This window comes from Oryzias latipes, chromosome 11 (assembly GCF_053564925.1).
Source record: "Oryzias latipes strain Hd-rR chromosome 11, Olatipes_Hd-rR_3.1".
Lineage (NCBI taxonomy): Eukaryota > Metazoa > Chordata > Actinopteri > Beloniformes > Adrianichthyidae > Oryzias > Oryzias latipes.
Genome location: NC_136247.1, coordinates 5,823,337 through 5,849,496, shown reverse-complemented (window position 1 = coordinate 5,849,496; position 26,160 = coordinate 5,823,337). Strand labels below are relative to the sequence as shown.

Below are 26,160 nucleotides of genomic sequence, written 5' to 3'. Positions count from 1 at the left end.
TGTCAGACAAAATTTTCACAGACCAGTCTCAACAAGGCTGTAACTGTGCGTCAGATTCTTTTATTTTAGCTTCCAGTTTCTCTTAACTTTTGAAATATAAAATATCCGCAGCTGGTTTAAACTTTATTTGTACTCTAGATTTCATTTAGGAACCATAAAAATGTTCTCCTAACCCAAAACTGTCAAATTGGAAGTTAAAAAACAAAAAAATCACATGGCAACAGCCTCGTCTAACTTAAGGCCTGATAAATAAATACAAAAACGCAAAGAAAGAAAACTGATTACTAAAGTCGGTATTTTCTAAATATAATCATAAACGTGAATTCACCGTTTATGCAACTTTATGGATGGATTTTCAACACCCAGACTTTTATGGAAGCACAGTGTTCCCTCGCTATATCCAAGTTCCCCTTTAGCATATTTTTGGAGCTCTGTGTTTTGTGTCCTGATTGGCTGTGGACCTTGTCAATCAATCTCCTCCCTGGCGTGTCTGCTTTGTTGCCAGATTGGGTGGTTTTGATTTTAAAATTCCGGGAAAATATTGCTTTGTGTGCCTGGACATAGTTTGGGGTCGGTTTGGTGGTTTTTAGTTAGCTTAACGTTTTTGGGTGGTTACTTTGTGTTTTAGGTTACTTTTGGGCTGGAAAATTGTGACTATCTGGCAACACTGGTCCACTGTACAGAATGCACACAGTTAGCTGGTTAGTTGGACTAAGTTAATTGCTTCATCAATATCAGATTTTTGTTTTCATTCTATAAAAATGGACTTATTTTTCTCTGAAGGCTTGAACTTTAAGAGTTTAAAGAAAAGTGTGAAAATGTTCATGTCTGAGAGAAGTGTATAAAGTGTGTAGTGACTTCGCCGATTTTACCTTTTGCGGGATATTTATGGAACGTATCCCCAGCGATAAACAAGGGAAAACTGCACCTCTGCTTAGTATGCATTGATTTGTTCAAAAAATGTTGGTGCAGTGTCCTTGCAGTGGATACTCCCCAAGGGTTCACATTCTAGCACCCACTCTCCTGCAGTGTCTGCATATTTGCACTGGAGTCACCAACCCACATTTGCAGCCTTAACTCACCCCCCCACACACACCACATGCAGGCAGTTGTCACATCGCTGTGCCCCAGACATTTTTGAACCACAATAACAAACCAGACTGTTTATCATCCTGTACGTTGTTTTTTTTCTACTCACCGTAATTCCTGAACACTAGCTTCTCCCACATAAATCTTATTTTGCCCAATTATATAAATCTAAAAAAATAAACACAGAATTATTCTGTCTGAACTATTAGTTTTGTTACTTTTAATAATCATTCAGTATAAATTAAATGTTTGTTGGTATATCTATAAGGATCTGCATGTATGCTTTACGGGCATTGGATGTTAAAGGTATATCTTTACTCTTGTATTCACGTGAAGCAGCGTCCAGGCTATTATTTTGTGTGGACAAGTGAAAAACTGTAGTCAGGTGGGCTGCTTCAATCTACAAAGACCCAAACCAGAACATGCAATTATTTACATTTGGGTATTTTGATCAACACACCTGTTTGTGTACATTTTTTAACGCAAGATATGACTGTCGTGCTCATCTCCAGGCATGATCAGACAGAATTCCAACATCTGGAGGAACGAGTTTGACTTCAGCGCGTGACACGCCGACTACATCACACAGCAACAAGGAAATTTTTTTAACGGGTTTCCTTTTCGACAAAGCCTATGTGTACACTCTACTTTCAATAGCTGCTCCAAATGAAATTCTAACAAACATTTGTTTAAAAGATTCTGCTTTTCCTATTTTGAGGAAGAGGAAAAGTATATGGTTCTTTAATGTGACCCATCATCGAGTGTCTGGAATAGTTTAGCTCAGCAACTCTCGTAGTTCTGCTTTAAATAGCTGCTGAGTGACCAAATCATTGGATATGGAAATGAAAGCAAAAGAAATACTCATCAATCAGTTAAGAGTTCTGTAAGACATCTCGGAACTCAGAACCTGCTGAGGTTCTTTTGAAGTTTCCTCTCCTCCAAAGAAGAGACACTGGAGGTGCTCTGATGACGCCAGCAAACAAGATTTCGCACAAAAGCAGATCAAGTGGCCTTTCCACTGCGAGACACAAATGAGAAATCTATTTTACACGAGTCAATCGTGTTGCCCAGAGGAGTGTCAGTAATGACCTGACTTGAGCAGAACGCACCAGTCTAATCTTCTCTCATAAAAACTGGCTTTTAACATTTTATTCTCCTCGTCTGTCGTAACCGCCGCTAATAGGTTTTCTCCGGCTCTGCCGCTTCACTGCTGTCTGATTGAATCCGTTTGTCTCTCACGCTGAGCTTTCTAATCTTCACAAGCAGAAAACACAAAGACGTGTTCTGCAGATTTAAATGAGGACTGTGTGAAGAACATTGTTGGGCGGCCGTGGTGCAGCAGTAGGACGGTCGACCCATGATCGTAAAGGCCCTTACACACCGGGACGAATATTCGCCAGGCGTTATTCGCCAGCGTTTTTCGCCACGTTTTTTGTGTTCACACCCAGGCGATTTTCGCTGACGATGAGCCGAGCGAACATGCAATTTCATTCCCTGACATTAGATGGCGCTTAATGTAAAACAGAAATACTCCTGTACACAAGGTGGCGCTGCGCAACTTTACGCTTCTTAAAGTCGCTTTTCCCTCAGAAGAAGAGAGCAAGTATTTACGCGCTTGTCAGAATCATACAAAGAAAACATGAATATTTCAAGCACCAGTTGCTCCAACTGGTGCTTGGTTCGGGGATATTTTAGAATGTCCGTCATTATTTCTTCGCGGCTGTGTAGATGCAACTCGGCGTCTATCTTCTTCGCTGGTATGTGTGCTCAGCAAGGAAGTTTTGTGTTTGAGCGCCCCCAAGTTGTGTTTTACTGTAACTTCAGAAGCTCCAGACACATGTGCAAAAGCGGCATTCTCATTGGTCGAATAGATTTCGACGCGACGCGTCAAACCAAAAAAAACGAACCCGAGGCGTTTTTTAAAAAGTGACGCTTTGACGCGTGGCGTTTTTTCTCCTCGGTGTGCACACTCACATTGGTGCCCTTTGTTTAGTCACGAGGCGTTAAACGTCGGCATAATCGCGGGCGAAGTTCGTCCCGGTGTGAACAGGTCTTAAGATTGCAGGGTCGATTCCAGCCTTGCACGCCCATGAGTCGAACTGTCCTTGAGCAAGAAACCAAACCCCACCTTGCCTCTAGTGGTAGGTTGGCGCCAGTGTTCGGCAGCGGAGCCCCCACTAGTGTGTGAATGTGTGTGTGACTGAGTGAATGGATCTGTGACTGTAAAGTGCTTTGGGCGTAGTAGGTAGAAAAGCGCTATGTAAGTAAATGCCATTTACCATTTGTGGCCTCCTAGAGTAAAGAAACCGTCTACGAACACTTTCGACTAACAATTTGCATAATACAAAGTTTAAAAGAATTCTATTGGTTTTATGCTGCAGGAAACATATAGAAGATTCTGATATCATTTTTTTAAGTACAGAGCAAATAAATGTTTTTAGAAAACATTTATTTGCTCTGTACCTGGCCGTACCTCGTCTCTGCTCCTGCTTCTACACCTGGCTGTGGATCCTGTCTCCGGCTCGACTCGCGCCCCTGACTGTCCCCCCAACTCCATCTGGATGAAGCTCGTCTGCTGGACTTTAAATATGTAGTTGTAGAGTTAGATAAGTTAATTCTTCTCTATGAGTTCTGGCAATCGCCTGTCCGTCCTGGGGGAGGATCCCTCCTTCATGTGGGCACCCCTGAGGTTTCTTCATTTTTTTCGGAATCTGTGTTTTTTTATAGGAGTTTTTCCTTACCGTGAAGAGGGGTCTAAGGGCAGGGATGTCCAGTTTAGTTTAGTCTGTTTTGTTAGTTCAATTTAGTATTTTCTTATTGAATTCTATGTATTCATGATCCTTTTGATTTTATGTTTAACTTTTTCAATTACTTATACGAAGCCCATCGAGACGACTGTTGTTGTGAATTTGGGCTATTTAAATAAAATTGAATTGAATTGAATTGAATTGAATTAAACAGATATTTAAGGTCCAGAGAGATTCACAGGGTAAACATAATTTTTTCATTGTTGCTATTGCTTGCGTTTTGGGAATAAAGTTATTTAAGTTATTAAGTTATTTGCAGGAAGGAGGCAATACAGGCCAGTCTGATCCAGTTATTTACAGTTTTAGCAGTGTTTGTCCCATTTTCTGTGGGTGTGTATGCCTCCTGAAGCTCCTGTTACTGAAGATTTAAAGGAAACACATACTGCTTTAGCTGGTTTGACTTTAAATTACTGCTGGTGTGCTGCACGGTCAAATATGTGGTTTGGATCCAGGACTGAAAAGCAGCTGTAAAAACATGAACAAGAAAGTGGTGAAAAAGTGGGGGAAAAGGTTTCTTAAGGGGGCTGTGCTTTGGCTTTAGCAATTGAGGCTGTTGTGAGGTACCCCTACCCTTTACCTATTGTAGTTGGGATAGGCTCCAGCAACCTCATATCCCCGAAAGGGGTTAAATGGGTTTAGAAGATGGATGGATGGATGGATGGATGGATGGATGGATGGATGGATGGATGGATGGATGGATGGATGGATGGATGGATGGATGGATGGATGTGATGTTAGGAGTCTGTAGATTTTAGCTTAGTTTACTTTTTTTTTACTGGACAATCACACAGTACTTGACATTTTTAACATACTGCAAAGCACCTCATAGAAACAAGTATCACTTTAAGACTTTCATATAAATATATCTGAAAGCATTCAGACCACTTATTGAATATTGGACATAACTGTAAGCCATAAGCTCACCATTGCCAGGGATCTATTAAGAACATCATGTATCCCTAATAAAAATAAAATTTACCTGAAAACAGTCAATTACTGACTACGACTGTAACCATAACTTTCCCAATCTTTTAGAATCAAGTATAAATTTAAAAAACAAAGTGTTTCTAAAAACAGTCACAAGAATATCGGTAGATTTTTAAATATTGGATCAATAACAATAAACTCAAATCATGCAAAAATCGTCGGATACTGATACTGGCATCGATATATCGCCCATCCCTTGTGTGTAGATCTCAGGAGAGTCCATGCACAGACAAACACGCCATCCTGGGTTTTTTGTGCTTTTTACATGTGTGCAATGTGTGCTATGACACCTAGATAACCTGTGATGATGCTGGCAAGGCTCCTATATCCTTACAAAGACCTTCTGGTCCAACGCTGCAGCGTAAGTGGGCTCTCTGGATGCATTCTGTGCAGTTTTAATGAGTGAAGCTCTGCAGGCAGCTGTTCATTCTCACCCCTTCGGAATGCAAAACAAATGGCCTTTGTCACACAAATTACTGCCAACAAAGTCGTATTTGACAAAAAAAAAAAAAAACAAAGAAAGCAAAAAATGTCTCCAGACATTGAACAAAACTAAGAAAGTTGCATTTTTTGAACCCAGAGAACAGCTCATCTGTTCTTTAAACCTATAAAAAAATTCATGCTAATATCTCCCAAAAAGATATACATTTTTTATACATAGGTTTAACAACATGCTACATGTTTTTCCCTCATCCCTCCTTTCTTCCTGTACAACAGATGCACATGTCGGCCTCTGCTCCATTCAAATTCTGGCGTTAGCAGAACACTGCGTGGGTAAAACCATCGCAAAGCATTTGCCTTTTTCCCCCACAGACTGAGTTGCGAACAAAGTCGCTGCGGTTCGTCCGTGCATCGCACTCTCACCCTTTCACGTGTATCAACAAAAAACTCAAGCCCTTTCTTTAGAAGATGTACTGTAATTTGAAAAACCAGTGCTCTCACATCATTTGCCTTCCAGGATGGATGCAGTCTGAAAGGAGATTTATTCTTTCTGCTGTCTAATTTTCGACCACGGATTAGCTAATGTGTGCGTGTTGGAGGTAATACCTAAACTGCTACCAGCTTCTGGTGACAGAGACCGTAATTCACTGACTCTGTTTTTCATTAAAAACTGATGCCTGCGGGAGGAGGCAGCGTTAATGTTCAGAGAAGAGGCAGAGTTAATGTTCAGCACGAGGAAGTGCAGCAGCGAATGCAAAAGGAAGCTGGAACAGAGTGCAAATTGTGTTTGCTGAAGTGAATGTCAACTTGTGTGACAGCCAGACTGCTGTGGGGTGTCTGCCAACGAGTGAACGCGTCCGCGCACAAAGGGAGAAGGGGGCTCTCTCTCTTAGTGACATCTGAATGTGTCTGACCATGTGTGTATGTGTTGAGTGAGCTTTTTTCTTTTTTTTTTTGTTTTTTTTGGCAGGTGAAAAGCACATTTTTTATGAGAGTAGAAACTTCCCTCTCTGGGTGCACAAGCAGCGAATGTGATCCTCTGTCTACACCCGGGGTCCCCAAAATCCATGCCTCGAGGGCCGGCATCCTGCTGTTTTTCCAGAAACCCAGCCTTATTTGCTGCTGATCACCTTGATCAGGTGTGTTTAGCCGATAAGGACTTTCAATGGCAGGTTGGTTGGAAAACATGGAGGACACCGGTCCTCGAGGGCTGGATATGGGGACCCCTGGTCTACACTGATAACAAACCTGAGGGTTTAACACTGGAGATGTCGCCGGGGACACCTACATTACACATGCTCTCCGACTGTTTACGCCATCAACATGAAGTTACTGATTCGCATTGATTGCCTAGGCATCTAACAACTGTAAAGTGTTCCATATGCAACATGTATACATTGAACTATATTAATAACCTGCCCCTCCTTGTCCGATCTGTCTCCTTTGTGTCTTTCATATTTGTTTTTATGTTTTTCACTGGGTGCATGATTTCATGTATTTTAAATGATTGATTATTGTACATGTATAACTTCTATTAATGTATTTAATTGATGCTTTGGGGTTTTGAGGTTGACAATTTTACCGCCTGTCCGGGGACTACACATGAAAAATTGCCTTAGGGCTAATTCCTGTTAAAAGAATGAATAAATAAAATAAATAACTACTAGTCAGTCTCAGAATCTGCCGGAACTACATTATTTGCGTATAGGCGAAGAAATGTAAACACTAAGGATGGCACAATTCTGGTTTAAGAACCGAACCATATGTTACACCACTAAACCCAATCGTGAGGAAAGTGAATCGCTACAGACCGACTACTATGAGGCCAGAACAGTCTCGTAATTTAGAAATGCACACACTCCGATTCACAAACATGCAATACAAATTTGGAAATGCACACGTGTTTCAAAAACACACAAGCACAGTAAGCGTTTCTTGCAAATGTGCACGCTGTTTCACAAAATCACAATAAATGTTTCACAAATTCACAATAATGTTTCACAAATGCACACCCTGTGTTTCACAAACACAATTTTTTTTTAGGAACACTTGTAATATGATCCCAAAGATCATGCGGCAGGTAAACTATTGCCATCATTGAGTAATGAATCTGTCATTCAAACTCATCAGCAAAGCAGATGTGTTCGCTTTCAAATGACCAGTATGTTTTTGTCGAAATGTCAAACGATTGTGTTACATTTAAGGATTGAGAAGTTCATTGTTTTATCACATTACACAAAGCTGATTGTAAGGCAGCTGAAAGGTTTTTCTTCCTTAATTATTAGCATACAAAAAAGTATTTTCCCAAATGTCCACATTTCTTGTTGTTTCTTTTTAATACACAAATCCCATATCGAACCAAAACAACCGACCAAAAACTAGAGATTTGAACCGAATTTTGGGGATAGGGAGTCGCTACATCCCTCGTAAACATCGCAGCTCATGCTCCGGTGTTAAAGTGTGAAAGACCAAATAGGTCAGGCTCAACAAAAGGGGTGAGTTTTATATGGGGGGGGGGGGGTCCAGGGGGGTCTAAAACCTCCCAAACCTCATCAGTGTAACATGGGAAATGGTTGTTTTTAATGTAACAGTACAAAAACTGATCAATACTTGGATGACAATATGACTTGCGATACAAAAAAAGCCTTTCTGGTAGAACTGACCAAAATGAATACAGACAAGTTTCTCTGTCTATACATGCATGCAAACATTTATGGTAACCATTTATCACAGTTTATGCCATCTTTTGCAATACTGTATCGCACAAGCTAATATCGCAGTGTTGATACATTTTTGATTTATTGTGCAAGCATTCAACTTAACTAAACCTTTCGCCCACACTTAGATCAACCAATCTCTCATTGACCAATGAGACGATCTGCTCATCCTCCTAACCCAATAACACTATACTGGTGGACATGTGTCTGTAACTAGTTAACTATTAGCTTTTTCTGTGTGTCACCGAGTAACTGGTAATCACAAAAACCGGCACAACTAATTTATCTATTAGTTGCGATGGCTTTAAAAATGGAATCAATGAAACTGATCCTAACCCTGAGAATTCAAAAGTCAGTCATCCAAAAACTGTTTTACGGTCAGTTTTGAACTTGATTACCGTATATTTTGATTATATATTTTGAACTTAATCATATTCATTATAAATGTTACCTACTTGGAAAAAATAGTTGAGAGAAAATGCTTATTCATAACCAAACAAAAATGGATTATTTAGAATACAAATAACCTTTTTTTAAATGGAATTAGACTGAGTCAAAGTGTTTAGGCAGGGATTTTCAGCTCTGCGTTTTCTACCACATTATCAGCCATTATAATATAGTCATTCGCTCACCACAGAAATATCCGCCTGTCTGAATTTCACATTTAACCAGTTAATGCAAAATCGTTGAGCACATTTAACTAATGAGATCTACAATAGACATGGACATGTGACCACTTGCCGCTTAACTAGTATCTACGGCTGAGTGTAACTAGTTAACCATTAACCCAAAACAGATTTAGATAATATACTAGTGCATATATTGGACTTATGGTTTCCTTTATTTTATTTTTCTCTTGCTGTTCCTAGTTCACCAACAAAACTAATTATTTAGTAAGGAGAGTTTGATTTTCATTTGAGGACATTTATTGTCATCATTTCCTTGCCATATTTTTGTAGAAGTCCAAAGCTGAAAAAACTTAGAAAAAAAGGAAGTAGATTTGAATATGAGCTTCCTAGAGACAGTATTTGAGATTGAAAATAAAATCTGCAATTTTCCCACATACTTGTATAGAAATGATGATATTAAAAATGAATGTAAGCAATAATAAATGTACAGAACTGACTGATATCGTGTGCAAATATAAAAACACCAGGTGACAGGACTTGAACTTAAACGCACGTTCTCCTTCAGTAATATTTTTAAGAAGCGGTTCATGCAGAAATGCAAACTAAAAAGCAGCAGTCATCAATCTCCCCAAGAATCAGCAAGTCCTAGTTCAAACAGGGCAACAAGTCTGTGACAATACACAGCCACTACAAAGGCTGCGGCAGGGAGTCACGCGCGCGCCTACTCCGCCCGTGAAGTTTCCCCCGCATTGCCCCTGCCCCAAAACCCGCACTTCTATACACACACGCAGCGACATTATGAGAGGTACGCTTACCAGAGATCTGCGGTGGTCCCAAACAAACCAGCATTCGCCTGCTAGTTTCTGGTGGGTTCCGTCTGCTTCAGGAGCGTTGGACGTTTTTTTCCCTCCCTCCGCTACACTGAAAGAGCGTCGGCTGTGATGCGGTTCGGCCAGAACACGACAGCCGCGGAGGACTTCAGCTCCCGCAGCTCCGCTCCGTGGCTGCGCCGCCAACACTGACTGCAGCCCGGGCGGGCGGACGCCGGTGCGAGGAGGCGTGCCCGGACTAATGACACGCAGCGCATCATGGGAAATGTAGTAAAGTCGTCAAATAATAACTTCCGTTGAATTATTTGTTCTTTAATAATAAAAAAATGCAAATGTGAGAAAACTATACACAATTAAAAATAAGTATTTTTAATCTTTCTTTAGATAATTATTTCACATGCAACATATAGAAAGTTTTCTGTAGTACAGCTATTTAAAAGAATTGTATGTTTTTTTATTCAACAGTGACATAAATAATGTTCAGTAAATACAGTAATATTTGTTCAATAATAAGCAAGCCAAGATCTCTTTCTTTTACATTATTACAAATAAAGATAAATATACAAATTATCCCCATTTATTTTGCATCAGAGCGTTTTAGACCCAAAGTTTGTGTGTTTATCTCAAAAATTTAAAAGATATATATTTTTAGTTAAAACATCACTTTTTATGTTAAATATGAAAGCTGCTTAATTTTAGCTCATTTATGGGGACTTTAGGTGCAGCAATATGACTACAAAAGGGTGATTTAGCATGGTGATACAGACAACCACCACATTTAAAAAGAAAACGCCAAATATATGAGATAACACGCAGACCAGGAGTCTAATCTTTTGCATTTTGCTGTTTGTGTCCAGTTTTGTCACCTTATGACCACTGGGTTAATGATATTAAAAATATTAAAATGCTGAATACTGGTAGTTTTTAAGAAAACTTTTATTTAAGCTTTTGCTTGTTTTGAGCAGACACAGTCGTTGTTGTTGTGGAAATGAAGCATTCAATTAGGATCGTGTTTGTGTTTGATATTCCTGCACCGTAATTGGCAAATATTTTTCGTCTTTTTAATATTAGAACAAAACAAAACAAAAAATCCAATGTAGCTTTTTCTGTTCTGAGGTTGTTGTTTTTTTTGTTTTGTTTTTTACCACCTTTTGAATCAGTTTGGTCTTCATCCGCAACATCACACTGTTAGTTCTCTTTCAACTAAACTGAGTTTTGAGTGTTTTTCTTTGGCAAAGCAGCACGCAAACTTCTTACATATAAAAAATAACAACCATCCTTCAATTCCAATTTGTATGAGCAGGAACAAAATCAAATCACCCCGAGCAGCACTACAGAAAATAATTTTTGTTTTTTCTGTCTGGAAAGCTCAGTGAAATTTGCTTTTGAGTGTTTTTGCTTTGATAATTGCTAAATTAGAAGGGAAAAAAACAACAACAATAACTTGTGAGCTGATTTTTTGTTTGAGATTCATTTCTCTCAATTTTCCAAGCGATACTGTTATTTTCTGACAGTAATTCCTCCGGTGAGGCATGTGAATTCCCCGGGCTCAACATTGATTGGGAAACATAATAAAAGCAGCACCACTGCAGTCCAATTGCCTGGCAATCAGAGCAACGGTCTCCAGAAGGAACACATCTTCTCCAAAGTGAATTTGCTGCTTTTTCTACATGAAACCCTGTGGGTTTTCAGTCACACCACATTTTCTACTCCATTTTCTCAAGTAACTCTCCATAATTAACACTGAATAGCTGACAGCCCCCTACAGCTGAATTTGTCAAAGGTGTGAGGAGCTGTAAATGTGCTTCAATTTGCTCATTTTACAATAAAATAAAACACTCAGGTTGAAACCTTTCTGCAGCCAATTGCATTAAATTAACTCATTCCGACTAATAGTTTTGAAAGTAAAACATTTTCAGCCTTCCCGTAAAATCCACCCTTTAACGTATAACTGGCTCAAACACAAACTCAGACTGAAATTCAACAGCAAGATGACAACCTTGTTTTTCCTTCAGGTCAAACATCCCCTTGAGCATTTATTGTTTCTGAGCTCCCCCTCATTGCTGAGTACACTTCCTACAAGAATTGTGTGTGTGTGGTGTGTGTGTGTGTGTGTTTGTGTGTTGCACACTGTTTGTAAAGGAAATGCTTCTCCCTTTCAATAGCCCCACGTCTAAATTTAGAGCCACTGTCGTCCAACTGTTACAGGCCGGGTCGCACCGTCAGACGCTTAGGAAAGAGACTTGAGGCGTGTTGGGGTGAGGAGAAATTGTGTAAGTCAGGGTGTGTTGATGTGAGAACACTAAATTAGCTCACAACACGCCCTGGAACTGAATTTAAAAACACCCAGCTGTGGTGAGCAGAAGTCAAATGAAGTACAAATTCTAGATTAAGGTTCATCATTGACTTGGATGAAACTGAGATCGCCACACAGCAGGGTCTCATTTAGGAAAATCCTACAGAAAGAATGTCTGCCTTGAATTATTTTTATGCTCTGCTTTTATTTTTGCAGGTGATCTGATCTAATCTAAAAAATGTGTGAAGCAAACAGCAGCAAATCCAAACTCCCTCCATGCATTTGACAATACACACTTTGAGTGAGTAAACCTTGTCAGGTGCCAACACATTTCCTATCTAAAAACAGTATAACATCAAATCTCTTTTCACGTATGACGTTAGACAGTTTTGTTGAGTAAAGCACTTGTCTGTCCCTATTTTTAGTCTATTTGATTATGATATATGTCTGTCTGACTGTCCATTTGGAGATCAACTGCTCCTTTATTGACTTTGTTCTTGACAGAGACCCTCCCCTTCACTCGTCCTCTAACTTGATTCTGCGCTATAGCACAGCCATGATTACAAAAAGTGCCATCGTCAGTTCTCCTCTCAGCCCCTATAATGCAGTTTGAAATGTCATTGTAGACAAGACGGACAAACATGCAGCACCTTTGAATGTATTTGAGGTTTTTTTTTTTTTACAGCACTCCAAAATACTGAGGAGAACTTATCATACTTAAAAAGGTTCCCCTGTTTTTCACTTATCAGGATGATATATTGAAGGCAAAAGCAAAAAAAAAATTCTAACCTGCTTTTGACAGACATAAGGATGCATTTTCCGCCCCCAAAATTGATTTTTTAAAATACAAGTACACCTTTAAAGGTATTAAGCAGTATATTTGAGGTTTTTTGATTAACAAAACTAACTCTCAGTAATACTTTTTTACCGATAAAAAGATTCATTTCACAAAACCTCAGACTTATAAACATGGGGACATAAAAAGTGATCAGTCTTTTCTTATTATTATTTTCTTGTTGCAGGAATTTTACTCCAAACCAACTGCTCCAATGAAACTGCTTCAACAATGGCTACTATTATCATGACACCCCCAGTGGCACAGTACAGGACAAAATTAGCTTTCAGTTTTGATAACAATCTCAGAATGCCTGTATTTATTTTCTAAAGAGAAAAATTCAAGGTGAAAATCAGTTATTAATTTTAAAAAGTGGGCAGTAATTTGTGGAGGTTAAAGTGTAGTGTTCTGTACTGTAAAATGACCTATGTTTATAAAGAACAAAAAGAAGAGCCCGTTGAATTTTAAATTTTAAATCTATTGTTTGGTTTTATTTTATTGCTTTATTTTTATGGGATGTGCTATAGTGTTGTGGAACAAGCAGGTTGCCACATTAAATTTCCTTTAGGGATAAATAAAGATTCTATTCTATTCTGATCTCGGCTTTTAACTGAATAATTTATTGACTGTGAAATATTGGCACATCATTCGTTTTCTGGATTCAACTCGGGGGTTCATTTCTTTTCCTGTGGCGCCCTCTGGTGGTGAAAAAAATAAGGCTCCGGCCTCCTGTAGAGGTTAGAGGTCATGGTTCACAGAAAAGATGGCGGCGCCCCGCAAAGCTGCTGTGATTCTGAAGGCTGTGAAGAAAATATCGGTTCAATTTTGTCCCTTTGAGTCCAATGTGCGGTCCACACGGTAGGTCAAAAGTTTGTTGTGCGGCTTGAGGGTTGTTGTGTTGTTGAAAATGTCTTAAAATATGCAATCTATGAGAAAGGAGCAACAATGTCGTTAGCAACAACAGAATAGCCTAGGCTAGCAGTAGCACTCACCAATATCAAATACCCAGAAAACAAGTTATATTTGTTTTATTAAATACAAAATGCTATTCGAAATGTTGTGTACAGCTCTGGAAATACATTTCAAAATAACCATCGACTTAAAATGTGTTTGGGAAAATATATTTTGTTTAAATGACTAGTTAGTTACTGTTGTATTACGGAAAAGACAAAAACTTGTTAGTATCTCTGCTACTATCTCAATGAAAAGATAAGGGACTTAAACAGAAATGATAATATCACAGTTATTATTAAGAAATTAGCCCCAATTCCACCCACTCGGACTCCCCAAGTTGTGCAAAAAACTAGAAGACAATGAATACTAGGAAGAATACAGTAATGTATTTATTTACAAGCCAAGATATCAAAGACCACAGTACAAATAATACCAGACTAAACAGCCATCAGAAAATCAGAATGCCGCACTCTAAATGCAGCAAAGAAAGGATCAACATTTATCATAAAATAAGGGGTTCATTGATAAGTAAAGATAGCATAAAATGTATTTGAAAAAGGAAAGAAAAACAAGGGATTTGTATAATTAGTAGTACTACACATGATTGTTAAACATGTCAAATGCTTCATGTGTTTAAGATATTCTGTATAAATGAGAATTTGAGGATGTATTTAAAGGAGAGTTGCTTTTTTTTAATTGCACATTAAATAATAATATTGCAAAGACTATATGCAGTTTTCATCCCAAACAACATCATATATTATATTTATATTTGCCTTTCACTCACCTAAATATCTGACACTGGCTTTGATGAATATAACTACATAAATGTGTGGAATAAAAAGCTCTTTGCTTGCTGTTTTTTTTTTTTACTTCACAGAGAGTTTCTGGCCATGGTGGGCTCAGAAAAGGTGCGAGCAACCAACATGAACTGTGAGGTGACGTCCATCGTGACACACGACAAGTCTGAACCTGTAGTGGACATCACTTATGGTGTGTGAGGAAGACTGTGAGGCTCGCAGACAAATTCTCAACTCAACTTTATTTGAAGTTAATGGTTTTAATGTTTTATGTAGACATGTCTTTTCCAAAAACCTATTTTGTTTTAAACTGTTTCACATACACGGTTATGTCATTTATTACTAAAATATGAAGATTTACAGATAAAAACTAAAAAGTAAAGCAGACATTTTGCCTAAAGCAGGAACAAAATACAATGGATCCTCAAATTTAATCAATATTGGAACTTCTCAACCCAGCCTTACTTTACAGACGGTTTTCTGTAGGTTTAGAGGTGAATATGGAATTTTGCAGAAGTAAGAAGCTTTATTCATCACAGGAAACCTCACTTATTTATATTATTTTCTAACAGTTTGACTATTTCTTTGTTGACTACTTAGCCTGATATGTTTTAAAAGGGAATATTATAAACAAATCCAAAGTGAGGGAACAGTATTTTGCTTATTTTCGAGGCATTTAGAGGAAAAAAAGGCAAAACGTCAATATAAAGATAGAACTTTTTAAATTAATGTCATATTTTAGAATGAGAAAATTACAAATTGGGGGGAAAAAGAGGGAAAATCTGTGATATAGAAGCTAAAATTATGAAAAAGGAGGAAATTTTGAATTAAATGTGGGAGCTGAATTTCCAATTTTAGGTTGTAATAAAATAAAGTACAAAGTTAAAGAAAGAAAACACGGATTTGACTCTTTCTAACATAAGTTAGTCAGAGTTTTTACAAAGAAAAAAATAATTAAAGCCCAATAAACAATTCTGAATTTTGAATTTTATCAAGGGACTTCCTGCTTTCCCTATTTTATTCTGCAAGTTGTCCCTTCTTTAAAGATTAGAGTCCTGTAATGTTCATCATAGATGCACTACAACTATGAGGCAGAATGTAGAAAAATCATCCAGGAAATCACATTGAATGTTTTTTTTTTCAAGAGGTGATTTGTTTAAAGGAGCAAAAAAAAGTGTTTGAACAAACAGTTGAGAATTCTGTCCCTCAGATCCGTTGCTTCTCCATTAAATCACTCCTATCCTCCACTTGTTACCTGTATTAAAGCCACCTGTTTGAACTGGTTACCTGTATAAAATACACCTGTCCACGCCCTTAAACAGTTGGACTGTGACCGCTCCACCGAGACCAAAGAGCTGTGGAAGGACACCAGGGACAAGGATGTTCACCTAAACAAGACTACAATAAGGAAAGAGGTTGATGAGAAGAGATCAGCTGTTGGGGCAGTTATAGGAAAATTGAAGAAGCAAAGATCGCTGACTTGCGGGAATGGTGTGATAAGACCAAAACAAAGCTATACTCCACTCACCTTGTTTGAAGGTGGAAGAACGCTGAGTTGCATCCCAAGTGGCAACAAAGGAGAGTCTACATAGAAATCATTTCAAGGTTCTGGGGTAGTCTATCTAGCCAGTGTCTGGACCTCAATCCAACAGAGAATCTGTGAAGGGAATTCAAAATGTTTGTTTTCCAGCAACAGCCCCAAAACATCCCAGCTGTTGAGAAGATCTGCATGGAAGAATGGACCCGCCCCCCCCAAAGAAAAAAGCAGCTACAGGGTTACAAAAAGTGTTTTCAAATTTGTTCAATTCCTTATTTTCTGTCCCATTATAAAACAAAATATTTCTTGAAAACGTGATTCTTTTTTTTAACATTCTGTCTCACACAGTTGAAGTGCATCTTTGATGATTATGACAGACTGTTCATCTTCTTTAAGCAGAACAGCAACAAGAATCTGACAAATCCTTTTCTTTTTTCCAGAGTGGATATCACCCACTTTCAATTAATACCATTTATGTGACTGGAGAGGCTGGAAAACAACCTGTTTAGTCTGAATACACTGACACTTCACAGAGTTTCACCATGTGTTTAGTGCTTGACATGCTACTGAAATGATTGGTCACACAACGTTTAGCAGAAGCATGCATGTATGTCAAAGTTGAGAAGGAAAATGAAGCTGATGAGTCTGGCAGTGGGCTACTTGACTTTTGCTCAAAGTTAACTTTCCACCCCTGAACTCCTCACACATTGTTTCAATGTGACTCATCTTATTATGTCTTCTTTTTTCTTTTAGTGGATGGAGAGAGACTGCTGATGAAGGGAGCAAAGTTGACCAGCGCTGAAATGCTGAGTGCGTTCCAGTCCCGCTGCACAGCCAAGGACACACAGACAATAGGTGGAGGAAAGAAATGACCACACGCCTGTTGACGCAGGAAGTTGTTTGTATTTATACATGTACAATAAAAAAACTAAGTTGTTGCACAAATATGTTGCTTCATGCTAGATTTCTTCTTTTTTTTTTGTTTTTTTTTTAGCCATCTCATCACTGGAACAGTGATCTCTTTTGTAATGTTCCAAGTTAAAAAGTTCAGAGGACACTTTGCCAGCATTTATTATTCAAATCTTGAATCCAATCCAATCCAAATGCGTTTTGCAGTCAGTTCCTGCAGGATGCCTGAGGTCTGAGTGGGAGACATGTCATTCAGAGCAAAGGTTTCCATGCAACAACACAACTTTCCCCCACAAAAATGCCACTTGGAAGTCTTTTTTCATCAGCAAGTTAGATTTTTAGCATTTAGCAAAAAAATCCTACCTAAGAATGAATCCAGATTTTAGAAGTCTTGTTTGTATGTGCTTTCATGATACTAGTTTTTTCTTTCTGCCTTTCAGAAATGCTTCTTTAAGTCTGCTATGACCTTTTTGCACTGGCTTCCAGTCAGGCTTAGGATCAATTTAAAATGCTTTTTATTAGTATATAAATGTCTTCATTGGAACAGGACCTTCATTTTATTCAGAAAGGCTTTTAGTTGATGACCGTCCCGGAGCCCTCAGGTGCTGGTGGTCCCCAAGGTCAGAACAAAAACCCACCACATTCCTGCACCGTGGGCCTCATCTGTGGAACGGCCGGCCTGAGGATGTGAGGGTTTCTTCCACTGTGAATGTTTTTAAGAACAAACAGAAAACTTCTCTCTCTAGCTTACCTTGAGGAGGTTTTTCCCTTTCCCCTGGTTTTAGTATGATTTAATGCACTTTTTCTACAATATTATGTGTGTTGGGGGACTTTTAGTAACTATTTTTTACTTGTATTTATTTATTTAAAGTCGTAGGTGTTCTGTAACAGGAAAAGTGCTTTGTAAATATAGTTGATTTTGAATTTTACATTGTTTTTCGAAACACGAATCACCTCTACTAAGAAGCCTCGATACAGGAATTCTTTAGGTGACAAGAAACACACAAAAAAACAAATACCTGGCCTAAGAGGTCACTTCTTAACATCACTGTAAGTTTAAAAAATACTCAATTCCTGTTTCAATTCTGTGCTAGGCTAGGTTATGAATTTGGAGGCAAATCTGCCTTTTAGGACCAATCAGATTTGCCCAGATGAGGTGCAACACACCTGCTGTAACAGGTGTGTTGGAATTGTGTTGAGCTGTAAAGGACAAAACAAGTAAAACGTGATTTTTACATTAATGCAAACTTTTTATTCATTTTTTTTACTATTGCTGTTCCCTATTTTCTCTATTTTTTTTTAATTAGTGGTTTTACTCCAAAGATTTGTTAATTTCTTTATATTTTCTTTCCAAAATCCTGCAGTCACCCAAAACTCAACTATGAAAAATGAACACAAACATGTAAAAAATGATTGTTTTATCAAGTGAAACCAAATTTACAAAAAAGAAGTTGTTGCCTGAGAAGCGTTTGACCAATCACACAACCTGCTGATAACTAGAGTAATTGGAGGCGGGAATTAAATGATTAGGATGTGACGTAGACGTCCGTGATTGGCCACACATGCAGTTTCTCCCTCAGAAAAAAGTGGACTGGTCCTTTAAAAACACCCAGCAACTACTGTTCTGCACACAAACTGACCTAAAAAACTAATTTAGAATAAGGAGTTTGTTGGCATCTTTATTTTTCCCCTTTCCTTTTGGTCCATCGAGAAGCAACGGAAAATGGCTGAAAAGTTTGTTGGAACTTGGAAAATGATTTCCAGCGAGAACTTTGACGACTACATGAAGGCAATTGGTAAGAGGAGTCATCGGGTTGAGATACAGAGACTAAGCTTTAATAAATGAACGAAAGTGGAATTTTTTTTTTTTTTTTTTTTTAAAAAGCTAATTTTAGGAGAAATGCGTTTTTGTAGGTTTTTTTTTTTTTTTTTTTTTTTCAAATTTGATTTAACTTTTTTTATTTTTTTTGTCATTAGTAACAGTTAACTTTTTTTTTTTCTTCCCCACCCCCCCCCCCCCCCCCCCCCTTCGTTCCGGCACAGGTGTAGGATTTGCAACTCGGCAGGTGGGAAACCGCACCAAACCCAACCTCGTGGTGAGCATCGAGGACCAGGGCACCATCTCCATGAAGTCCCAGAGCACCTTCAAAACCACCGAGGTCAAGTTCAAGCTCAACGAGCCCTTCGAGGAGACCACCGCGGACGACAGGAAGACCACGGTGGGTGGTGGCGCGCGAGGCGGACGCCGCGAGCGGTGGGAGCGACGTGGGGTGGGAGTGTGCTGGAACTGACCGTTTCTCCGCTTCTTCTGCCCCGCAGACCGTGATCACGCTGGACAACGGCAAGCTTGTGCAGAAACAGAGCTGGGACGGGAAGGAGACGAGTATTGAGAGGGAGATCTCTGATGGAAAATTGATAGCGGTGAGAATTTTTTTTTTTTCCATTTGCATGTTTAAAAAAAAATATCCCTGAAAATATTTCTCACACATACGAAATGTTTCAATTCTCCACAGAAATGCATTATGGGAGATGTGGTGGCGGTGAGGACGTATGTCAAGGAGGCATGAAGACACTCACTCTGACTGGAGGATGACGGGCTCAGTTCAATGAGCGAGATGCCAAACTGAGGAATGTTTTACTCTGAAAGTATTCCTTTGTTACCAAAGTCAGGATTTTGTGCCTCTGTTAAACATGTCCTGTTCAGCTGCACTTGAAATTATTGTGAATAAAAAGCATGATTTTTCTCTCTGGAAAAAGTGTCTTCTTGAGAAGCTGGGGAGCGTTTTCTTGGATTTCTAAATGTAAAACTTTTCTAAGTCTTAAACTTGGAAAGCATGTGACTGGCCTCCAGAGCCCACCTTGGTTTAAAAGCAATACTCTTCTGCAAAGCTGTGAGGAGCCTGAATGTGACCTCACAGGGAGGGTTTTTTTTTTTTTTTTTTTTCCTCCCCAAAATGGTCATGGGTTTGTTTTCCATTTTTCTTTTGGACGATGCAGTATTTCCCACAGTACATGTACGACGGCTGTGAACTACATGCAGAGTTGGCTCATGGTTGCATCTGTCCCCCACCCATTGGCCCCCGATCAAGTTTTTGTGCAAGATTCTTGACCACTTTCCCATGACAGGAAAGGGAGACTTGTTACTGATTAGACCTAATGGCCAAAACAGCTGAACCAGGTGGAATTTAAGTTCCACTCTGGCTGGACAATGGAACTGGAAAAGGGGAAGTTTTCAATATGAACTTAAGGAAAGGTCAAATGCATGAGAACATGAACTTTGGTTACTATTGACAGTTCAGCAGTTCAATCCTTCAGATTTCAGCAATCTTTAAATTGGCCTCTTTGCAAGTATAAATGACTTTGATTTTAAGAACTAAAGTATTTTGGTTCTAAACGTGTAGAGCAGGAATTCGGTGTGGAAAAAGTGGTCCTAGAGGAAACATAGCCCACGTGTTATAAAAACATTTGTTCTGCATCATCAGGACAATAGAGCTGCAAATAGTAAAAAAAAAAAAAAAAAAAGCCCAAATGCATGCATGAAATTGCACTTTTTAAACAAACTTCCAATTTCATTGTTCAACTCCTGACTTCTTTGCATCTAAGCAAAAACCAAATCCTGACCCCATTCCCACATTGTGCTCTTTACGATCCAGACTCATGCCGATTGTGTGAGCACAACGCTAAGCGCCCCAAAAGGCCATCTGCAGAGGATCGACTTACAGGTGCCGTGTTTAACAATCCACAGGCGTCCACATCACTTTGTTTGCATAACTGCAGGGAACGACGCATCCCCACCTCCATCTTTTCATCTCCGACATCTTGCAGGAATTGTCCACAGCATTGCCAATTAAGCACAGCACACTGGAGTTTGAAAGGCAGCTCTTGGAACATCTTGAAGCAGTTGAAGCATTGTTTTTGGCAAGTGGCTGAACATCTAATTTGATTTTAATCTGTACACATTATAAACACTAAAGGCAGCATAAAGGCAGAAACTCTAAATGATGAGAGAGGACCTACACTGCCTGCAGTTTTCTGGGAGAAACGTTGACGAACAGATTAGTTTTAGTGATCAGAAAGCAGTTTGTGAGCAAACTGTGTAAAATAAATCTGACTACAAAGCGGCTCAGTGCTCCGCTTCCAGCACATGTTCTCATGACCGCTAGACAAACAAATATGGATGACACTCGGGATGTTTTGTGTCACAAGAGGCTTTCAGACTTTTGAAGAATGAACTCACATCCTTTGCAAAACATCTGGAAAGCTCCACTTCAGATGCAGCGTTGACACCCTTCCTCTGCTTGTTCTCGGCCTGGTCTTAACTTAAACCTTCAAACACAATTCATGTTCAAGTGCCTCGATGGAGCTAAGGATGCATCATATACTATATGAGCTGCAGCTCTTACACTATATGTATGACCTTTGACTCTTACTGGACAACCAATGCTCAGTCAGAAGAAGCTTATTTTGTTTCTGTTTTTGCGCCTTATCACTGAAAAACTGGTGATAGCTAAGGAATGTTGAAGTACATGTTTGATAGTATAAAATAAACAGTATTCTGTGTTGTATCAGCACTGCTAAAATTTCATTATCACTGAGGTCTTTTACAAAACAAAGAACTGAGTCCCGGCCTACTTAGCTGTTTTTCAGATGTGAGGAAAGTGTTGATAGCACTCTGGATACACATAATTAGGCAGATAACCTAATAGGGCTTTGGTTGTGTCTTTGATGTTAGATTAAAAAATAGCAAATGCAACTTGAAAAGATTGTCCTTTAGAGACAAAAAATAAGCTGGGATGTCTCATCAGCTTGTGAAGTTTGAACATTTGACTAGAAATCATTTCAATTGTGTGTTAAGCTTCGTTCACGCCACCCTCGGCAACGCAAACCGCCACTTCCAATGAAAAGTCTTTGCAAGCGTGCGCACATGTGTATTTCGGGCTTCCGCGTTCACAACTCTCATGTTCATGTGTACCTATGCACGTTTTCAAGTTCTACGTACAAAACGCATGTCCATTGAACGCGTATTGAAAGTTAAACCACTTTGACCAACAACGGATTCGCATTATGTAGTGACGTATGAATGGCAACCCTTTCAATTCATGGAAGTGCTAACGATTTGAAAATTGATCACGGAGGAGAAATGAATAATTGTGGTTTGTGCCCGGCTGAAATAAAATGACACCAAGTCCTTCATGTATTGGAAGCTGTAAAAGAAAAAGCCTGGAACTAGATTTGCGCCGCGTCGACACTTCAGAACAAGCCTCTTTCGAAGCTAGGACATATGCGCTACTAAACAGTAGAGAGAGAAAAAAAGAAGCCCCTCCCTGCTCCTTCAGTGTGAACGCCATGAGCTAAATGCAGGTTTAGGACCAAGCTGTGACGAAGAGGAGGAGGCTTTGGATCCAAATGCAACTGTGTTTATTAACAAACACATACACTACTTGAAAGGAGCAAACAAGCCTGTCAGTTAACATCTAGGTGAGAACAAACTGGACAAGGGCGGGGCAACATGTAAAAATGTAGTCAAACAGGCAAAGGTCTAAACACACGAAGGGAAACAAAAAAATAAAGCTCGATTAAATACAGTTGCGGTGATTGCTGAATGCAGAGCAGCTGTCCGGGAACAATGAGCGATGGCTGATGGGAGGTGTAGTGACATGACTGGGAGCAGATGAAGGTTAATATTCAGGATCCAGAATTTTCTGGTTCCCTCTAGTGGTCAGAGGGGGAGACAGAGGCTCGACTCCTGCCACACGATTTTGAACGCGAATCACGTGCCCGGTGTGAACATAGCTCAAGTGTTTCATTAAAACAGCAGCCTCATGTTCCTGTACTGAATCAGTCAAATTAGAGGAAAAATATAGCTGTTAAACATTTCCAAATTATTAACCCTCCACCACCATGCCTAACAACTGATATGAGATTTACTCTTTAATTTTTTTATTAAAAGAGGTGCTGTTCTTTTCATTATTCTTGTTTGAGGAGTTTTTCAGCAGAGGCAAGTTTTTGGAGAGCAATTTTGAATTTGGCTAAATATTGTTTCGTAATCATTTTGTAATTGGAGATCAGGATTCCAAATGTTGTTGATGATAACAAACTCAAAATTTTACAAAAAAAACACTGATTATAAATTGTGTACCAGTAATGGTTTTCCTGGGTTCATTTTGAATAGGAAAAAAGAAAGAAATATGGGCAATATGGGAGCAATCATTAGATAGGAGATATTATGAGCTATTCACAGTAGGTCCACAGCATTTCAGTGTTTTTCTCTCACTGGGTGTTTCTGATGAAGGGTGGTTTTGGCCTTGAAGTCAGCCTCAACCTGCCTTCATGGATCTTTTCTGAAAAGTGCCCCCACATTCCCCGCAAACACAGTAGTTTCATCTCACCTACTTTTGGCAGGATCAGAATGGCATGCAGGTTGATGCAAGACCGTCCCTGGAGCAACTGAGCAGCGGAACAGAACTATGTCTGATGAGGCCCGGCAGAGCAGCAGGAGAGGCTGGTTGCTATGCAACGACATTTTTTCCTCACTGATCCTTGTAAGTCAGACACAGTAAAGTCCAATTTTGATTTCATCAACAAGAGCTTGGGTGTTGGGCAAGCTGTGGCCTGGGATAGCACAAAACTCCAAAGCGTGTATATCTTCTTGCTTGTGAGCGCAGTCCCGCCTTTAATTTGATTCAGCTTCATCAGAAATTTTACTGGACTGTGTAACGGTTCTTTTAGCAAACATCATTGACCAATCTTAAAATTTTCATTTGTTGCGTTGCATCTTCCTATTATTGGATTTTTCCTGTAACTGGTGCGTTCTCCTTAGAACTCCAGCAAGTTTATGATGTTAAAGTCCCATTCTGATCCTCTTTTGATCTATTTTCAAAGCCTTCTAGCCACAAAAAAAAAAAAACGGTGTCATTCATCTAGGACACGATTTCTGCAGGAGTTCATCAGAAATTCACCTCTGGGTTGTGGGTGGGAACGCTGGCGCGGAGCACCCCTCTAACCCTCTCCGTTCCTGAGAGTTATCCTATTATGGGCTCTCATGCTATAGCTTACAGCCACTCACACCCCAAACCTAACATTATTGGTGCAACAAAAAGGGGGAGCAATACTGGACCATTCCAGTCATACAGATTCCAGCTCAGGCAATGAAAATGAAGACGTACACAGGTCTAGTCGTCAACAACTGGCTGCAGAAATCTGCAGGGAGTTTGAGGCCCGCCCAGCGAATTTTCTACGTAACGAAAAATCTCTTTTTCCTACAGCATTTTTTCATTTGCTCCTGATTCACAACAATTTAATACAAAAAAAATTAGAAATGCAATTTTAAACACATTTAATGCAATTTTAATCGTATATGCTAAAATATGCTCCTAAACAAACAAATAAAATCCAAAGTAGTATTTTGTTTTATTCTACTCTACTCTACTCTACTCTGCTCTACTCTGCTTTACTCTACTCTATTCTGATCTAGAATTTAAAACTAAATCCACTGGATCATAATTTACAAGAGCTTCCTGTGAGTGTACATAGAGCTATCAGAGGTGCATTAAAAAAAAGGTTCTTCATATATATTTGTATTTTTTTAGTAAGCTCAGAAAAATATTTTGGAAAATAAATTGAGAAAAATAAACTTTTTTTTTTCTGAACTACTACTCTCACGAATTGTGTTTTGATTTACGTTTTTTTGTGCCACATATTAAGTTCTTGAGAGTTGTTTTCTTTTTCATTTTTGTCGTTTTATATGTAGCACTACAAGTGACTGATGCAGCTTTACTAACTAGTAAAAACAAAGTGGGAGTTTCAGTATTGTTCTTGCAAAGCAGAGCGTGCACCTGGAGCTCAAAATCTAACTTCAGAGGGGCTATGTAGGTTGCAAAAGGAAAAAAAAACTTTTTTGTTTTTGAGAGTTTCACAAAGAATCTCTGTTTTCCCAGTTTTCCCAGCAGGAGTTCCTGTCAGAGTTTAGCAGCAGAGGGGCCCCTGCTACAGACTCAGAAGCCCATGTGGAGGAAGGATGCTGGAGATCTTTAAAGTGAGACTACCTTACACAATGGTTGTCCCCCACCCAGAGAGGCCTTTTATGTGCATTCTAGCTCTGCTGCATGGCCGTGTCTTTTTCTTTTGTGGGTTTTCTGCTCAGAAAACCAATGAAGAAATGGCCGTCAGAAGGTTTAAAGGTGCAGATATGGTCTCCACAGTGGTTTAACCCCCCCTCCCCAACTGCTGTGTGACAGATCATGTGATCTGTAATCTGGTTGAGGCGATATTAAGAGAGGGAGAGCAGAGGTGACTGAGGTGATCTTTGAACTAGACGTGTTTGTGTGTCTCCTCATCACAATTAGAAGTGTCTTAAAGTGGAGGGGAAGTAATGCGGCCCCTCTTTGTTCTCATGAGGAGTTGTTGGAAGTGTACAGTGAGAGCTGAAACTGGCTCCAGAGTGGTTTCTGACCCCCCTGCGGGACGACTTCCTGCGGGAAGAGCACAAGCTTTAAAGACCCTCTCTGATGGAAATGGTATTCTTGGTGTTTCTGACATTCTCTTGCAGGATTTTTCTAATAATGGAGGACTCATATAATCAAATGTCAGCTAAAATTTGCATTTCTGGGAATTTATATAATCAAATTCTTGTGATTCAGGTGCAGACAAAATAAAATCCAGTTTGAAAAAGCTTCTAGTTGTTGCATAAAATCTACAGCCAGTGGGCCAGAAGCTCCACGAGTGTAGATCCATGTATGTCTTTGTTTTCCTCGCCTGACGTGGCATCTGGCTTAAAACTGTACGGCTGGTTAGCTCCAATGTTGCTCACCATTTTCGATGCACTCAGAGGTGGAATTCTAATAAAACAGCGTAGTCTAAAAAAACACTGGGAACGCTTTTACAGTAGATCAAAAAGTTATCTGGGTGCTTCTCTAAACAATGCAGTCAAATCTTGGAAACTAAACCCCAAATTTTGTTTTTTTAGTCTCATTTGAGTGAACCTGTGTGTCCAACTTTGAACATCCAGCACCATGTGAAGTCAGAGAAAATATATTTTAGTGTGTTTTTAAAAGAAAATATTAATTAATTCTGATCTTATCTAAACTGAGCTTCTGATTATTCAATACATATAAAAAAGGGGCAAATATGGACCACATTAAACACCAGAACCTGTTCAAAGTTGGAGAGCAATAGATTAATATTACAGCTCCTAAAAGTTGTTTTTGCGTTCAATTTTCTGTTTAGTAATTATCTTAATAAGTGACTAAGTCAAGTGGAAAAGCTGAGAGCCAGAAAAGACGCCGACTGTATGGAATTTAGAAAAAGTCAATAAATCGATTGACCTCCAT

General features: G+C 39.2%; 3 protein-coding genes across 4 annotated transcripts in view; 2 read left to right on the top strand and 1 right to left on the bottom strand.

The window, feature by feature from the left end:
• The window catches only part of pag1 (phosphoprotein membrane anchor with glycosphingolipid microdomains 1), a 51,647-nt gene extending 41,889 nt beyond the window's left edge, over nucleotides 1-9,758 (bottom strand). Inside the window, exon 1 of one of the 2 annotated variants that reach the window (XM_023960178.2) lies at nucleotides 9,486-9,758. The gene's annotated coding sequence lies outside the window, so the exon portion shown is untranslated. The remainder of the gene's footprint in view (nucleotides 1-9,485) is intronic. The other variant, XM_078954584.1, reaches the window with a different exon arrangement.
• A 3,572-nt stretch (nucleotides 9,759-13,330) lies between these two features.
• Nucleotides 13,331-16,867, top strand: mrpl53 (mitochondrial ribosomal protein L53). Its single transcript, XM_004074237.5, has 3 exons — nucleotides 13,331-13,489; nucleotides 14,466-14,578; nucleotides 16,676-16,867. Exons 1-3 carry the CDS (start codon nucleotides 13,395-13,397, stop codon nucleotides 16,792-16,794), a joined length of 327 nt encoding a protein of 108 aa, XP_004074285.3. The 5' UTR covers nucleotides 13,331-13,394; the 3' UTR covers nucleotides 16,795-16,867.
• A 1,575-nt stretch (nucleotides 16,868-18,442) lies between these two features.
• On the top strand, nucleotides 18,443-19,574 carry fabp4a (fatty acid binding protein 4a). The gene is made up of 4 exons (XM_023960179.2): nucleotides 18,443-18,627; nucleotides 18,875-19,050; nucleotides 19,151-19,252; nucleotides 19,345-19,574. Exons 1-4 carry the CDS (start codon nucleotides 18,555-18,557, stop codon nucleotides 19,396-19,398), a joined length of 405 nt encoding a protein of 134 aa, XP_023815947.1. The 5' UTR covers nucleotides 18,443-18,554; the 3' UTR covers nucleotides 19,399-19,574.
• Nucleotides 19,575-26,160: the final 6,586 nt, after the last annotated feature.

Excerpts from the sequence above, each read along its gene's own strand:
- mrpl53 (XM_004074237.5), top strand. The coding sequence starts at position 13,395 with ATGGCGGCGCCCCGCAAAGCTGCTGTGATTCTGAAGGCTGTGAAGAAA. Across the intron at positions 13,490-14,465 it reads TCCAATGTGCGGTCCACACG|AGAGTTTCTGGCCATGGTGG; the intron begins GTAGGTCAAAAG and ends TTTACTTCACAG. Across the intron at positions 14,579-16,675 it reads TGTAGTGGACATCACTTATG|TGGATGGAGAGAGACTGCTG; the intron begins GTGTGTGAGGAA and ends TTTTTCTTTTAG.
- fabp4a (XM_023960179.2), top strand. The coding sequence starts at position 18,555 with ATGGCTGAAAAGTTTGTTGGAACTTGGAAAATGATTTCCAGCGAGAAC. Across the intron at positions 18,628-18,874 it reads CGACTACATGAAGGCAATTG|GTGTAGGATTTGCAACTCGG; the intron begins GTAAGAGGAGTC and ends GTTCCGGCACAG. Across the intron at positions 19,253-19,344 it reads CTGATGGAAAATTGATAGCG|AAATGCATTATGGGAGATGT; the intron begins GTGAGAATTTTT and ends AATTCTCCACAG.